This window comes from Mesoplodon mirus (genome assembly GCF_964341445.2).
Source record: "Mesoplodon mirus genome assembly, chromosome: 4".
NCBI lineage: Eukaryota > Metazoa > Chordata > Mammalia > Artiodactyla > Ziphiidae > Mesoplodon > Mesoplodon mirus.
Window position 1 is genome coordinate 186059697 of NC_138979.1, and position 17206 is coordinate 186076902.

Sequence of the window (17206 nt, forward strand, 5' to 3'; positions counted from 1 at the left end):
CGGAGCACGGGCTCTAGGTGCGCAGGCTTCAGTAGTTGTGACACAGGTTCTAGATCGCAGGCTCAATAGTTGCGGCGCGTGGGCTTAGTTGCTCCGCAGCATGTGGGATCCTCCCGGACCGGGGCCCGAACCCGTGTCCCCTGCATTGGCAGGCGGACTCCCAACCACTGCACCACCAGGGAAGCCCTCCCCTCACATTCTTAACCCGATCTACTAAGCAACAACCTTCTAGCTTTTTTTATTTTTAATAGAAACACAGACTGTTTTATTTCCTTTTCTTAATATTCATTTACTTAACAGTATATCAGAGAATTGGGAGGTAAAAGAGACTTTGAGATCATAGTCCAGCCTCTATATTTTCACACATCTAGTCATTACATTATATGTGCTACTCAGTATTTTTGTCTCAGAAATCAACTTGTATTTTCATTGAGGTATAAATTGGTATACGACACAACTCTGGCCTGTGCACTTGTATTATTTTTGCAACTTAAAAAAATATGTTACATTGAATTTAGAAAAATTTTAATTGGTTGGGAAAAGTAATTTTGCTGGCTTTGCTTTAGTCCAGCTGTGTTACGAAAGTGAAGTGAACACGTGTTAGCAGATTGAGCACCGCTTTGACCCAGGGGACAGCTGCCGTCTCTGGTGAGGGGAGAGGCCTTGTTATTTAGGCTCTGTTTGCTCCTCTCAGCTCTTGGACCTTCGCTCCCTCACTTCCAAACCCCCACCCCTCCAAACACATTTTTGGACAGGCAATTAAGTAGAAAAGTACATTTATTTTAAAAATTCCTACAAGGAATTAAGTGCTTATTTCCAAGCTTACTCACTGTACTTCTTGGTTTGAATGCATTTATCAAATGTGAATTGATATTATTTACTTAATAATGATAATAGCTAATACTTAGGTAGCTTTTTTTTTTTTTTTTTTTTTTTTTTTTGCGGTAGGCGGGCCTCTCACTGCTGTGGCCTCTCCCCCTGCGGAGCACAGGCTCCGGACGCGCAGGCCCAGCGGCCATGGCTCACGGGCCCAGCCGCTCCGCGGCATGTGGGATCCTCCCAGATCGGGGCACGAACCCGTGTCCCCTGCATCGGCAGGCGGACTCTCAACCACTGCGCCACCAGGGAAGCCCTAGGTAGCTTTTTGAGTGAGCACTATTCCAGTCGCTTTACATATTTTAACTCCCTAATCCTCAAACATTGTATATAGTAGGAACTATTGTATTATCCCCATTTCCCCATTTTGTGGAAACAGTAGTGTGGAAAGCTAAATAACTTGTCCAAGCTCACAGCGCTAGGAATGGCCAAACCCAAATCAAACCCAGGCGTCCTAGCTCCACAGTCTGTCCTCCTAATCGCTCCTCAAAGTGTAATGTAGGTTTTCAGCCAGAGCTTTCTCTGTAACATGTCACTTTACATTTTTGAAATGGTACCCTATTCAGTGTTTTTGTTTTCCTGCGTTAGGGCCTGTGTGGAGGATGGGATTGATGTGTGAGCTTCCATAGAGAAATAATTTAGGCCCTTCAGAAATGTCAAATAGGGCTTCTCTGGTGGCGCAGTGATTGGGAGTCCGCCTGCCGATGCAGGGGACACGGGTTCGTGCCCCGGTCCGGGAGGATCCCACGTGCCGCGGAGCAGCTGGGCCTGTGAGCCATGGCCGCTGAGCCTGCGTGTCCGGAGCCTGTGCGCCGCAACGGGAGAGGCCACGACAGTGAGAGGCCCGCGTACTGCAAAAAAAAAAAAAAAAAAAGTCAAATAATTGAGGTGTTTGCTAGGGACACAGGCAGAGAAGACCTGTGATGAAGGCAGGTCGCCTTCTGGAATGGGACACACCAGGCTTGAGAACAGTCCCACAGTGCCTTTCTCAGCCTCGTCCTGCACCAGGACGGGCCCTGGCTGGCTCTCTGTGCTTTGCCATGCTCTCCCTCCTTTGAGGTCTTGAGTGTGCCGTGGTTTTTCGCCGCCCAACGAGCATGTATGTGCTTGAGGTCTGAGAATTTTGTGAGAACAGCACAAGTACTCAGACTTGCTGTAGACAACAAGAAAATTTGGGGATGTCGTGTTACTGTGTGTCTCTTCTAATTTAGAGACAAATCTAGCGACAGTACTCTCCATGGAGGAGAGATGAGATCTTTCCATACCACCCTGAAGACTGCCTTTTAGTTTATGGCCACTTATAAACTTATAAATGCTGCTTATGGGACTGGCTGGTATTTGGAGCCTCAGCCTTTGTCATAACCATGGGTACCACCAAGCTGAGCTCCTGGCCTGCATTTCTTAGCTTTCAGTGTCTGTGCAGCCTAGCTTAAAGTTGCTGCCTATTTCTGCCATCCTTCTTGTATTTGCATACAAAATTTGGGTACATCCCTGCCGGCCAGAATTTTATTAGTGGGCATTTGGCTTGGCTGCAGAGGGAAGATTTTCTGGAAGACAGTCAGGGGCTTTGGAAAGAGCTGTGGGAGTGGGTATTGGCCTTAGTTGCTCAGGACAGCAGCTCCAGAGCTTTGACTTATCAAGAGGCGAGCAGCTCCCTTTCTCCCTCCTCCCTTCTCAGCCTGGAGAAGGCTCGCAGCAGTTGGAACTTGGTGCCAACTAAATGAGCATCATTTGGTTTATGCTAAGCTTAATGAGTTTTGCAAAGTCTTGTGTATTTCTTCACTCTATGTTATAAATAATATAATTTCAGGTTCTGACAGCTAGTTGTTACGTCTGATGTAGAAGCAAGAAGACCACAGGTGAAAGGAAAGGAGATGGAAATGAGAGCTTTGGGTTAGGCTACTCTAGTGCTTTTCCTGAGTTTACTGGGTATAGAGCTCCATGTTCAGCTGTGGTATGAATTGATTTTGTGATTTTAGACAATCTACTTCCTAGGTCTTAAGTTGTAACATCTTGAGAGCAAATGTGACTTTTTTAAAGCTCCTCTCCAGCTCTGTCTGTCTTCTGATTCCGTGAATGTGAGACTCAGGTTACCTATGCTCACATAAGACCATTGTCTATAGAGATATGTTACAGAATTATTCATGCTGGGAAATGAGTTGCTTCTTCAGTCCACTTCTTTGTGAATAGCTTCATATTTAACTTTTTAAGCTAGTAGTTGCAATTTTTAAATTATGTATGTTTTATTATGTGAGTTGTTGAATGATGAGTGATTAGAGTGAAGCAGGTGTGCGATTGTCGCCAAGTGCTACCTTTTGGATTATGGTTGATTTCAGGCTTCAGTTTGAAACTGCTTATTCAGCTGGTTGCCCTGCTAACCTACATTTAAAATGCAGTACTGTCCCCATGGAGACTACAAATACAATACTGTCCCTCTTGAGCCTAATATTTTTATTTCAAGCCTCCAGATTTTAAATGTTAAAATATTGCCGAATACCAAGGGAGAAATTGTACTGTGTAACCCTTTTATCTATTTCTTCTGGATTGAGGATAATTTAGGGCCTAGAATCTCTAGAAAAACATGGGATTGATGATAAATTCGCAGTTCAATTCTTGTGAGAAAGATGGGGATTCAATTTTAGACCTACATTAGAGGCAAAATTGGGAAGTAAACTTGCAACAGATTGAATTTCCCAAAGAGGACTCTGGGAAAAGTTATCTGTGTTCGCCACTGTAGCAAATTAGGAGCACACAGTGAATGCTTCTCACACTGTAGTACTATTTGAAGAGTGACACAATAGAACCAGCCACGGCCTCCTTATCTGTCCCCTGAATGGTTGGCTTCTTTACAGAATTTTCCTGTCCTGTCTCATCTCATCGAGTGACATCACTGGTGCCACAGAAACATTAATAACAGACACCAACAGCCGTAATTGGTGTGAAACTTATGATTTGGTCAGTTCAAAATATATCATCACCTCTTGGTGATATATCATCCCTGCTCATACATTTACTTCGTGTAACCGTAGGCTTCCTTTTATGGTGAATTTTACTGTTTGTTCACAAGGCATGTATTTTCCTGTGACTCTCTGCTAGGCCATGACATGCTTTTAAACTACCAGAATAATTTTCAAATAGTTTCAGTTGGTTTTTTGGCTTGTGTTTTCTTCTTTTTCTATTTAAAAAATTACACAAGTAATATATAATTATTGAGGAAAAGTTAGAAATTAAGATAGGCAAAAAATTGTCATCTAAGTACTACCCCCCCTTTAATAACCACTTTTAATACTTTACTGAATATCTTTTCAGATTGTTCTCTTTGCAAACATATACATCTCAAACTGAATGACACTTTTTTAATTACGGAAAATTTACAACTTACACAGAAGTAGAGAGAATGTCTCCCAGCTTTGCCAGTTGTCTACACAAGGCTAGTCTCATTTCATCTATTATCTCACCCTTACTGCATTATTTTAAAGCAAACCCCAAACATCATCTGTTTTCTTCTGTACTTTTTCTACAGTACATAGACTGGAGAAATAAAACCATATTTTCACGTGTAAAAAATTTACACGTGATCAAAGTCTGTTCTTTGACAGATTCATAAATCTGTCAAACCTCAGTTTCTATTTCCCAAGAACAAGATTTTCTCTTACATAACCCCGGTACTGTACATTTATCAGAATCTAAATATAACTGATCTAATCTGCAGTTCACATTAAAATTTCACTAGTTACCCCCATGCTGTCCTTTAAGAGCCATTTTCCCCTAGTTTGGGAGCCAGTCCAGGTTCACAGACTACAGGTAGTTGCAGGCTCTTTAGTCTCATTCAGTGCTCGGTAGTTTATTCTTTGTTTTCACGACCTTGACGTCTTGAAGAGTTCAGACCAGTTATTTTGTAGAATCTCTCAGTTTAGATTTGTCTGATATTCTTGTGATTAGATTCATAATCTACAGTTGGGGGGGGCACCACAGAACCACTGTTGTGTCTTTCTTGAAGCAGCAGGTCAGGAGACACAGGATGCTGCTTTGTTCTGGTCACAGTGGTGATGTGAACATTGACTAAGGTTGTGTTTGCTAAATTAATCCATGGTCAAGTTCCACTTTTCTCTTTGTAATTGATATGTAATTTGTGAAGGGATACTTTGGGACTACATAAATACCCTTTTTCTCCTCAGACCCTTATCCACTAGTTTTAGCATCCATTGATGATTTTTGGCTGAATTGGTTTATTACTGTATTACTGTGATGGTTATAAAATGGTGATTTTTCAAACCCCATTATTTTTTCCTTCTACATTTATTAGGTGTTAGTCTACTGTAGGGAAAGCTTTTTTTCCTCCCCATTTATTGATTGATTGATTGATTGATTGATTGATTGATTGATTGCGGTACGCGGGCCTCTCACTGTTGTGGCCTCTCCCGTTGCGGAGCACAGGCTCCGGACGTGCAGGCTCAGCAGCCATGGCTCACAGGCCTAGCCGCTCCTTAGCATGTTGGATCTTCCCAGACCGGGGCACGAACCCGTGTCCCCTGCATTGGCAGGCGGACTCTCACCCACTGTGCCACCAGGGAAGCCCCTTCTCCCCATCTATTGATATTAGTGTGAACTCAGATTCTTATTTTATTCCATGAAAGTTCTGTAGTATTGTTTTTATGTGTAAATTGTCCCATCATTGACCAATGATAGTTCCTCTGCTTTGCCCCCTGAGTCTTTTTTTTTGGCCACACTGTGCGGCATGTGGGATCTTCCCCGACCAGGGATTGAACTCGCGCCCCCTGCAGTAGAAGCACAGAGTCTTAACCACTGCACCACCAGGGAAGTCCAGCCCCTGAATCTTTTGGACACAACTTCAGTAGTCTTTGATAGCTTTCTTGCTCAGCGGTACAGAAAGATGTTCCAGATTCATCTTGTGCACTTCCTGCCCCATACCTGGTATCAAGTGTATGGGAGCCTTGGTGACTTTGACAAATAGCATTCGTGACAGTCTGGGCACTAGGATTTCCTGTTGCCATTTGGTCATTGCTTCTATACATTTAATACATCTTATGTGGAAAATCTGAATTCCTAATGACATTCACATAATTAATTTTTTGTTTTATTCTACAAGACATTGAGAATGACAATATACTGGGACTTCCCTGATGGTGCAGTGGTTAAGACTCTGTGCTCCCAGTGCAGCGGGCACGGGTTCAATCCCTGGGCAGGGAACTGAGATCCCGCATGCCGCACGGCACAGCCAAAAAAAAAGAGTAACAATGTACTGTTATTGCTAACAATATGACTACAGTATGAATACAATTTTAAGATTTCTTTATAATTCTTTTAATTTTTTGAATCCTATTTTTTTATTGTTGCATTTTTCACTTAATATACCATATAACATCCTTCTTTGCTGGTAAGTAAATGTCTTCATTTTAAATGGCTGCATGATATATTTACCCATTTCATTTTTCAGACACATAAGATGTTAATAATGCTTTGTTAGAAACAAACCTGAGTTGACTGTCTTTGTATGTGTGTTTGATCATTAAAAGTATTAATTAATTAATTTATTTATTTTGTGGTACACGGGCCTCTCACTGCTGTGGCCTCTCCCGTTGCGGAGCACAGGCTCCAGACGTGCAGGCTCAGCGGCCATGGCTCACGGGCCCAGCCGCTCCACGGCATGTGGGATCCTCCCGGACTGGGGCACGAACCCGCGTCCCCTGCATCAGCAGGCAGACTCAACCAGTGCGCCACCAGGGAAGCCCAAAATTATTTTTTAATTTAAGGATAGCATCCAAACAAATGTGTATAAATGTAAAGTTCTATTAGTTTTTCGCAAAGCAGAACCAACCCCAGATTAAGAAACAGCATTCCTAGCCACCTGGAGCCTCCCTGTGGCCCCTTCCCACACTCCTGAAGGGGTGGCCACCGCCCTCACTTCAGCATCACATGAGCTTTCCTTATTTTTGAACTTTATATAAATAGAATTATTTAGTATATGCTATGCTTCTTTTATAGCTGGCTTCTTTCACTCAAGATTATTTTTTGAGGTTTGTCCATGTTTTTTCTCAGTGCATGTCTTCCATGGGTAGTATTCCATGTATAGCCTGCTATTCACCTAGCCTTCTGTGGATGGGCATTTGTGTTGGGCCAGCTCTGGGCTATTACAGATAGATTACACACTTGGAAAATATTTTCTAAGGACAGATTCCTAGCAGTTGAATTTGTGTTTAAAGGAAAGGAGGCTTTTCCTCCGTGCTGCCAAATTGCTCTGCATGAAGGCTGGCCAGTTTACACTCCCATCACAGTCAGGTGAGGCCTGCCCCTCCACGTTCGTGTATGTGCTAATCTTACTGGTCCACGTTTTGAAACTGGCTGCTATTGGGTTACTACTGCTGTACCAGTGCATGGTACATTTCAGGGACCCAAAAAGGCGTTTCTAATCTGGTAGGGGAGAAACATCAGAAACGTCCGAGTGGCTGTCATTGAGGTAGCCTGTAAGACAGTTATGTCCCCCCAGAATTTGACTTAGCTGGGGAGGTAAGACATGACAAAATGACAAACAGCACAGGTGCCAAGTGAACGGTAGTTCCAGTGATACTGTAAAGCTTTAGATGAAGGGAAGAGCAAAGCTTTTCTCCACAGGATGTTTAGAAGTCGGGCAACTCTCTGTAACTGTCATTGAATTGAGTCTGCTTTCTTCACCTGAGGCCTGGCGGGATCAGAGAATAACTATTTGAATGACAGAGGCCAAATCCGGTGTCTTGGCCGTTGATTTTAGTGGCTGATCTCCTTTCATTGTAAGATAAGTTTAATGTCTTCTCTGGCTCTCTTGCTTCCTATTTGAAAACCCAGCAATGTACTGGCTCCAAAGTACTGTCATTTGGTGTAAAATTACTGGGACACATCAGTGCCATTGTTTGAAATTTCATATGGTACAGATTCAGTAGTTCATTGTTCCACCTGAAGTCGGGTGACTGAAAAGGTAGCAACTTGATGTGATTGAAAGCACAGTTCTAAGGTCTGTGCAACCTTGGGCAGATCACCACCCCTCCCTGGGCCTCAGTTTCAATGTAGGATAAGGAAATGAGTGTCAGAAGATTGCAGGGCCTCTACACAATTGGAGAGATAGGGCATTTCTCACTTCGAATGGGATCTCCTCTGCAGACCGCTGCTTGTGTTGCTCAACACCTTGATTGAGAACATTGAAAACTCATCTGTGTGCCGTGCCAAACATAATAAGCTCATGGGCATATAAATGCCAGGAAGGCAGTGGGATAGCAGCTAAGCAGCATACAGGAACTGCTCACTGCCTTGGAGGGGTCTTTACTTTACCAGTGTTGTCACAGCTCTTTCAGAAGGTCACAGCATTTCTCCCCACCCCCACCCCTTTTTGGGGGAAACTTTAAAAATACCTATTTTCTAAGAATTTGAAATGAGTATCTTTTGCAGAAATGAAAGCCTCTTACCTTTTCTTCCACTTGAGATGTTGGTATTCCCTTGGGAATAGGCATGCATATGTCTGCATATTTAACAGAAGGGTTTAATAAAAATAGGTCATTTGAATATGTCAGCATTTTAATGGGGTGAGATCTGGTGTTAGAATGTGTGCAAATTGACTTTATCTAATGTTTATTCATAGCTTTTCTTTAATGAAGAAATCAGTATTTCAGTAGCCTAAATGAAGCACCAGGACAACCATCTGTAGCATTTCGCATTGTGATAAGAGCCTTAGCCTGAATGTGGAGTGCAACATAAGAAAACAGAGACAGCGAAGATGTTGCAGTTTAGTAGCTTATCAAGTTCATTTTTGAAAACTCACTCCAGGGGAAGAAGAGCAGAGTTTGCGTAGCTAACAGTGTTTACGTGACAGACTGCCTTGGGGAAAAACGGCAGGTGAGAACAACAGAAGTTTATTGGTTCAGCAGACACTTGACTGACAGTGCTGGGCCAGGGGAGAAGAAGACGCTTCACATAATCTCAGCCCTGCCTCCTCTGGGTGGCGGCTCCGACCCCGCCCAAAGCAGAGTTCCAACGAAGGAGCCTTCTCTGGCTCCTGTGAGAAGTATTTCTTTGGTGAACAGTATGCAATTCCACAGATCATTGCTGTGAAGATTTCACTGAACACATTTTATGCATTTTGTGACTATGCATCTCTTCCCATTTTGGAATGACCTAAAGGTGGTGCCCCTCGCATTTTACGTCTTGTTATTTGCCTGTATTCTGATGGTGGATGGCATTGTTCGTCCCTTCTCTCTCCTTCCATGGACTTCCCTGCCCCACTTCTCATGGCCTCGCTGCTGCTGTCGTGCAGAGGAGAGGAGCCCTGGAATGTGAGCGCTGGGTGCTCATTGCGGGGTCAGGACGGGCAGAAGACTGCTGGCAGACGACCTGACAGTTGTTCTCAGTACAGGGAGTGGGGCTGGTGTGCCAGTGCAAGTGTGGGCGTGTCTGACAATGAAGGAGGAACAGAGACCAAGGAAGGGAAGGTACTGTCTCGTTTTGGAAAATTATACTGGAAGGAAAACATGCTCTAAACTTGGCTTCTGCTGTTTTTCTCCAGGAAATTTAGGGCAGAAAGAAATATCCATGTTTTTCCTTAATTTAGATTTCTTTGAAAGTATTAACGAATGATGAGCATTTTCAAAGCCTCTCTGATAAGCAGCAAGTCCTTATGTATTCAAAAGGAGAAATATGAGTTTTCACTAACTTTTCTAAAGTGCCTTTTAAGTGTCAGGTATTCTGCTTGGGATTATCTTCATTTTAAGAAAACAGCCCTGCAAAGCAAATGCGTTGAGAAGGTGGGTCTGGAATCTGGGCCAAACTGAGCAAGGCTGGAATATTTGATTGCCTCTTCAGCAAGCATAGGAGCATGGAGTCACACAGTCACAGAATTTTAGACTACGTGCTACCTCTGATGTTACCTTGTCAACTTCCTGTCATAGCAACGCGGTGCAGGAGAAGGAGCATAGAAGGCCTAACCTCCACCACTGGCTGCTGCTTGACAGCTGACTCTGTTTCTCTGTTTATAAAGTGGGAGGGGCCATAGTTCTTGTATGCACAGGTTCGTCATGATGGTCAGAAGAGTTGAGGCTTGAGGGTGCGCCCTCTTGAGGCTGCTCTGTAAACCGTCCAGGGACTTTCCGGGATTTGCTTAGGGAGGTAGTTTTCTTTCATAGATGGGCGCCCAAGAAGGCATTAGTTGTTAGTTAGGCTTTTGGTCAGCAGAAGGATTATATATTTGCTTATATATATATGTCTGGCTCTGAGTTTCTTCTGGTTCCCGTCACTTTACTTTTCTTTCCCGTTTTCGGAATTGTTTCATTTTTGCGGCAGATACTTAACAACGTCTTCTGTGTGTCAGGCGCTTTATTAGGCATTGGAGGTAGAGTGGCGAGTAAGACAGACATGCTTCTGGCCTTTTTGAAACGCTGGGACGGTACAGTTGAGTGACCTTTTTTTTCCCTACTGGGATAAGTTATCCCAAACCTGACTTCCTAATACCCCTGATATCTCTTTTTTTAATGTGTTAGACTCTAAATACCATTAATGCCAATTATGCAGATATTTTGAATGTAACTATTGAAGAAACTATGAGAAAGATGAGTTGTGGGGCTATTTCACAAGATTAGCCTGGTTTTGTGTCTACTTCAAGGGCAGGTGGCTTGGACTGTGGAATCAGCATCTGTGCAGTGCCTTACAACTGACTGTTACCTGAGTGTTAAACTGCTCACCTGGGCAGTGAAGATGTTTGAAAATCACTGTTTGGTATTTTTGTCATTAGAGCCCCAGGTTATTTTCCACTGTGCTGAAGAAGGTTTAATAAATAGTAATAAATAGTACATTGATCTTTGTTCACAAAGCAAATATAACAGCTCAGAGTGGTCTGAGTCTCATTTCATTCACTCCTGTGACCGGGAGGCGTTTCCCCAGGATGACCAGCTAGGTGTGGTCCAGCCCCAGACTGTAGACAGATCCCTCGCAGGCTTTAGAAACCCCAAGCCTGACTAGGTTAAAAGTCTCCCCCAGGAAAAACTGTGGAACAGTCTTTATAATGTGGTTTATTTTGGATCCCAGGTCCTGAGATAGGACTCCAATTGTTCCTCGTCTTTCCGACTCGGTGATCTTCTGGGGCACTGGGAAGTAATCCCCTGTCCACTTTTGGCTCCTATTTTGGTTGTCTGAGATGTGGTCAAAAGGAACGAACGATAGTAGAAAGCACTACAGCAGTTCTCTTTTGATTTTCAAATGGCATAATGGAGACCTTTGATGCCCCTGGAGCTGCCCCTGCTATTTTGGGTTAATCCATTCAGGCAGTCAGTGACTGAGCAGCCTCCTGACTTTTTTGTTGTTTTTGAAAGGACTTTCACAATATATGGAGTACAGTTCCCATATTACCGCTAGTAGATGTGGCACATGGGGATAGGCACTCAGTGGAGGCCCAGTGAAAGCCTGCCTCCCGAGGTGAGATCAGGAGGAAATGACACTGGCGCTGCGGTGAGCAGCATTTGTGTGATGGAGGGGGGAGGGGAAGGGAGTGCTGTAAGTGAAAGGAGAAACGTAAAGAAAGGCAGGAAGGTGCAAAGAGCGCAGGCAGCTGTGCACACGTGCTGCCCTTGCGGGTGGTGTGTGTGAAGGGGCAGGGGATGGCGAGGCCTGCAGGAGGAAGGCCTGTGGATGCCAGCCAAGCAGTTTAGCCGAGGAGGTTCGGAGTGGGAGAGTGACCTAAGTCTTCATGAGGATTAATCTGGCAGGTGTGGGGGAAGAATGGGAGGTGGGTAGACATGGGTGGAAGGAGCCTGGTGCTAAACCCGTAAGCTGCCCCTAGGCTAGCAGGGGGCCCGGAGGAGAACAGGCTGCTAGAAGGGCTCTGAGCTGGCATGGGGGGTGCCAGGCGGGGGACCCAACCGAGGCGACAGGCTTAAAGCTCGGGAGAGGGGCTTAGGAGGGAAGAGAGTGATTTCTGGTGTAGACAGGGTGAGCTTCTTGTCTGGGTGGGCATTTGGCAGCTTTTAGATAGGCCAGTAAAAGGAGTCTCTTCTGGCAAGTTCTGTGAGACGGGTTCTCTCTGAGGTGATTCTCTGAAGGGGAGAGAGAATGTGACATTTAGGGAAAATAAAGCCCACCTTTAGTACCTGCATGCCTCCCACATACCATCATGTGGCATACATTTTTCAGTAGAGGTCTTTCTGAGATTATTTTCCATATCACATCAAATGCTTCTGGGCACTCAAGAGTATCAAGTAGCAGGTTCCCATGACAAGGGCTCGGCCCGGGCCCACCCTGTGCCTTCTCTGAGCTCCTGGAATGGCTGTGAAAGGGCGCCCGTGGGAGCCCATTCCCTACTGGTTCAGTCCCTCCTCCATGTTCCTGTCGGCTCCCCAGCATTCCCTGGGACCGGCCAGGGACCTGGGGTGGAGGTGGGAGCTGCAACAGCTTGGTTTCTTTTGCAGACCTTTGTGATAAATGTTCGTTAGTTCCATGCTAAACCCACCCAGCTGACTTCATGTCTTGACAGTATTCGTCATGAAGAGAATTCCAGGGATTTTAAGGATCAAAAGTTCAAGGAAAAAAGAAACATGACATTTTAAAGCTTGTACTTATTGACTGAGGATTTGGGTTTAACCAGCTCTGTTTCTGCAGTAGGAATTTTTAAACCATCATTTAAATTTTTTCTGTTGAGAATGAGACACTGACGAATTAATTGTAATCGTAACTCCTTATGCAGAAACTAATGAGCATAATGATGAAATTTAATTGAAAAATTTGGAACAATCACAGTTTCATTTGTGAAACAGATATTGAGCATTTATGACAAACTGGATACTCTGCTGGGGCTGAATAACCAGATGTTCTCACCAGTTCTTAAAATTCTTGTCAATTCTTAAAATTGGTAAGACTTTTAAATAAATTGGTTCTGCTATAAATTCACATTTAAGAATTTAGATAATTGGCAATAATTAGGATGCAAAGCACTAAAAAAACACCGAAGTATCTGTAGCCTGTCTATGCAGGATTTACCAGAAAGCTGAAAAACAGAAGTAATTTTGTGAAATAATACAATAGTAACTGTTTAATAAAGAAGTTCTGCTTTTTAAGGAAGTTTTTGTTGTAATTTTAGTTGTAATTCTAATTGATGATAACAGACATAAAACAATACTGTGATCACGTAAGTGATTAAATACTAAATTTTGTGGAACGAACTAAGTACTTGAGAACTGTGATCAAGGAGCCAGCTCAGGAAACGGTAGTTGGGAAAATGCTTGCTGGAGGTGACGGGACTTGAACTGATGGGTAATACTCCTGGGAACAGGGGCAGAGGAGACTATCCCAACCAAGGGGGCGACTTAATGAAGCCAGGAAGAGGGGAAGTCTGCCTGCACCAGACTCAGCACACCTGGTGGGGGGCGGGGACGGGTGGGACATGGCCCTCGACCCCTTAATTCCTTCCCCGGTTCCTCAGCCGTAAAACATGGGTGGTATTAGTGCTGACTCTGAGGGGCGGACTGTGAGATTAAACGAGATGATAAGTGTGAACATCCTGGTGCATAGAAAGTGTTCAACGGACAGAAGTTGCTGTTGCTGTTAGGGGAGATGGATGGGGCCCAACCACGAAGCGCAGGACTGCTTGGGAGTTGTCGTATTCTGATGTGATGGAAATTAGGAAGCCACTGAGACATTTGCCCCCAGGTAGGATGTGACAGGGATAAATTAATAATGGTAGCTACCGTTTGAGTGCTGATGTGTGCTCTGTGCTTTATATCCATTACCTGCGGGCATTTCCACGACCCTGCAGTGGAGCTAGTGGACCTTGTTCTCTGTGGATCTGGGAGAGGTGACAAGCACCTTGCCCGAGGCCACCTAGCTACCAAGAGGGAAGGCGAGGTTTGAACCCAGGCCTGGCTGGTTCCAAAGTCTGGGCTCTTTCTCCTTCTACCAGACTGCCTTGACCTGGGAAGCCATCTGTCAGGGGCTGACGACCCCACGGGAAAGGAGTGGCTGGCTCAGGTCGTTGTTACTGCTACTGAAAGGGAGGTGGGTTCAGGATTCCCAGTGGCACACCCCCACCCCACCTCCTAGGAAAATAGGAGGAGGAGGAAGAAAGAAGACAGCGGCACAGCAATGGAAAAAGAGACAGAACTCGGTAATTGGCTGTAAGAGGGAAGAGGACGAGAGGAGCTGGAGGTGACGGTGCTGTTGGAAACGAAGGCAGGCACTGGTGGACCCACCTTTCCCTGCACCTGGGGTCGGGCTCCAAAAAGCCCAGGCACCGCTGGGGGAGTCCCCAGGCTTCTCGGAAGAATAACTTCCTGTGGGTACACCCCTCGCAGTCACTACAGGGCTCACAGTAGGTCTTGCTGGGTGTAAGTGGCATGTTGCTTGGCTAACGTTCTGCTCTTCTAGTGCCATCGGGGTCATTGGAGGTTTGCGGGGGAAGGAGTGACCTTAGGTAAGAGATATTTTTGTGTTCCTTGGGCCTCGGTCTACTTTTATGCCTTCTAGGACAGTGCTTCTCCCACCAGTACTGAAAGACCAATTCTTAAAATTTCCAGTCCATCTGGGCTGATACTTTTGTAAAATAAAAGAAGGATTACTAGAAAACCCGAAAAAGACATGCAGAATGCAAACTTGAATTTTTTATTTTTGGATTCAACAGGTATAAAATCACTCTGTCACATTGCCGTAAAAGTTTCTAAATGCTTATTCTCAATCTGTGTACTTAATTTGTGTGTGTGTGTGTGTGTGTGTACTTAATTTTGACTGCAGGCTAGCAGACTGTTCATGGTCTGGTACACCGTGAGAGCAATGATCTAGAGAGAAACTTTGTTAAGCAAAATTAGTAACAGGACGTTTTTGGAATAGATACATGATTCGAGAGTAAAAATTGTCTTTCAGTTGGCATTTGAAATACTTTAGACGTGTGTTCCTGTGTGATCCAGTGACATCTGTGACAAATGACGTCTTTTCAGTAACGTTCCATATTAGGGGGCAGGAATGTGAAAGAAATATACCAAGAACTGAGGCTAACATTGTTATTGTAAGGGATCCATACGTTTAAAACTAGTAGCAAATACTTGGAAAAACTGGTGCTTTAAACTTTCTCTGTGGTTCTGAGAATCATTGCATTTCTTTTGCTCATTTAAGTTATACTTGTTCTCTCTGTTAATGTTTGGCTTGCCTTTGAATTGATTTTTATATTTTGGTGCATAATTTTATGTATATGGCTTCATGGGGTAGTTTCATTTTTTAGTATATATTTATTTATTTTTTGGCTGCGTTGGGTCTTCGTTGCTGCGCGCGGTCTTTCTCTAGTTGCGGCGAGCGGGGGCTGCTCTTGGTTGCAGTGCGCGGGCTTCTCATAGTGGTGGCTTCTCTTGTTGTGGAGCACGGGCCCTAGGCACATGGGCTTCGGTAGTTGTGGCACACAGGCTCAGTAGTTGTGGCTCACGGGCTTAGTGGCTCCGCCGCATGTGGGATCTTCCTGGACCAGGGTTCGAACCCATGTCCCCTGCATTGGCAGGTGGATTCTTAACCACTGCACCACCAAGGAAGTCCACGGGGTAGTTGCTTAAGCAAACTAAAAAAAAAAAAAATTCTCGAGTTAACATATGCCGATACAGAGATCATATAATAATTTAGTTGTTCATACTTCAAATTTGATTTTTGACTCTATCTTATATTTTGAGCATTTTTACTTTCAGTGCTGTTTCCTTGCACTGAGATCATTTGCTGTGTTGTTCCCTTAGCCTAGACTTCTCTTTCCCTGCCCTTAGGGCCCAGCCCAGGAGCTGCTTCCCTCCAGGCAAACTGTCAGCAGTGAAGGGGCCCCTGTCTCTGGCATCCTACTTCTGCTGAGCACCCGCTTCCTTGCCCACTGTCCCTTTTCTCCTTGCTCCAAAGTCAGGACTTCCTTTTGTTTTGCATCATACTATATATTACACTTTTCAAGGCTCTTTCGTGTATATGTTCTCTTATTTCATCCTCCAGACAGTACCATGAGGTTGGTAGAACGGATTCTCTTCCCCATTTTAACTGAGGTGAGGCAGGGAGAGTGTCCACATGGCATGAATCTTCATTCCTTTGCCAGGGCTCCCAGGGTCACTTGTGCCACTCAGGTCCAGACTGCCAAATGCTCAGGTTTTGAGCCTGTCATTTTGAGGTCCTCTTTTTTTACACTGTATTTGTTATCTGAAAAATCTAGAATTCTCAGTGCAGTGTCACAGGCCTCTTTGGAAGAAAAAAATCTTCAGAACCTAACCCTGGGGATGGTCCATAGAGAACCAGAGCTGTGAACCCCGGAACTGCACACAGGGCCAAAGTGGGTGTTTTAAAGGATGTGTTCAGTTGTCTCCACCTGTGATTTTCAAATGACAGTGGGAGGGGTTGGGTTTCCTTTATTTCAACAATAACAGCCCAGCATTTTGGATTGCACAGAAGGTTTCTCATGAAGAGAAGATCCTGCTTTAAAAGGGGTGAGGCACTTTGAAAAATCACATTTAGCCCAAGTCAGGAGTCAGAATTTGGAGTGTGTGCGGTGTGTTTCCTCCCCATCCCCTTTATGGTAAAACCGACCTGGGTTCCAAATCCAGCCCTTCCCCTTACTAGGTAGGTGTGGTGACCTTGGCTGAGTTATTTAACTTCCCTAAACTTGTTTTCTCATCTGTAAAATGGGGAAAACACTATCTATTTTGAAGGATCATTGTAAGGATTAAGGATGATGCATGTACCAGACTTGGAGTGTGGGCTCGACGAGTGAAAGTTACTTGGAAGCTGATGCAGAAGAGTGTGGCCCGGTACAGGAGTCGCTGCCTGTGTATAACTGGCCATCGTAGTGGTTCTCAGCCTGAGTAGGTGTCAGAATCACCTGGAAGACTGTTTCAACTGCCGCTTGCTGGGTCCACTCTGCCTGCCCCCGGGGTTTGAGTCATTCGGTGTGGTGTGGGCCCTGAGGACTTGCATCCCTTGAGTTTCCAGGTGATGCTACCGCTGGTCTGGGGACCACGCTTTGAGAATGACTGGGCTGCAGGTGAACTCACCGATGAGCATTTAGGTGCTGTAGCTGTATTCGAAGGCCGAGCTTTTTATGTGGTTAAAGTTAACTTTGTTAGAAAGTGCTTGGAATGCATTTCGCAAATACTGGATTTGGTATCTCAAGGATTTTTCCTCCTGCAGTCCAGGAGTCTTTGTTAAATATACTTGAAGAAGAATAAGTTGACAAGTTATAAACATATTATGGATAGTCAAACAATACCAGATTGGCTGAGGTATGTGAAAGTGCTTTTATAAAATGCTAAAAACTGCAAAAATATTTAATACTTTTTATTTTTAAGATTGAACATCA

The 17206-nt window shown here is 44.4% G+C and overlaps 1 protein-coding gene across 8 annotated transcripts in view; it reads left to right on the forward strand.

The window, feature by feature from the left end:
* Nucleotides 1–17206, forward strand: part of WDR20 (WD repeat domain 20) — a 57752-nt gene that overhangs the window by 24418 nt on the left and 16128 nt on the right. The window contains exon 2 of one of the 8 annotated variants that reach the window (XM_082620213.1): nucleotides 8523–8548. The exons of 6 other annotated variants lie outside the window; for them this stretch is intronic. In XM_082620213.1, coding sequence (XP_082476339.1) covers nucleotides 8523–8540 — 18 coding nt within the window. In that variant the 3' untranslated portion in view covers nucleotides 8541–8548. Of the gene's footprint in view, nucleotides 1–8522; nucleotides 8549–9335; nucleotides 9354–17206 lie in introns of those variants that run through there. One more of the 8 variants, XM_082620215.1, reaches the window with a different exon arrangement.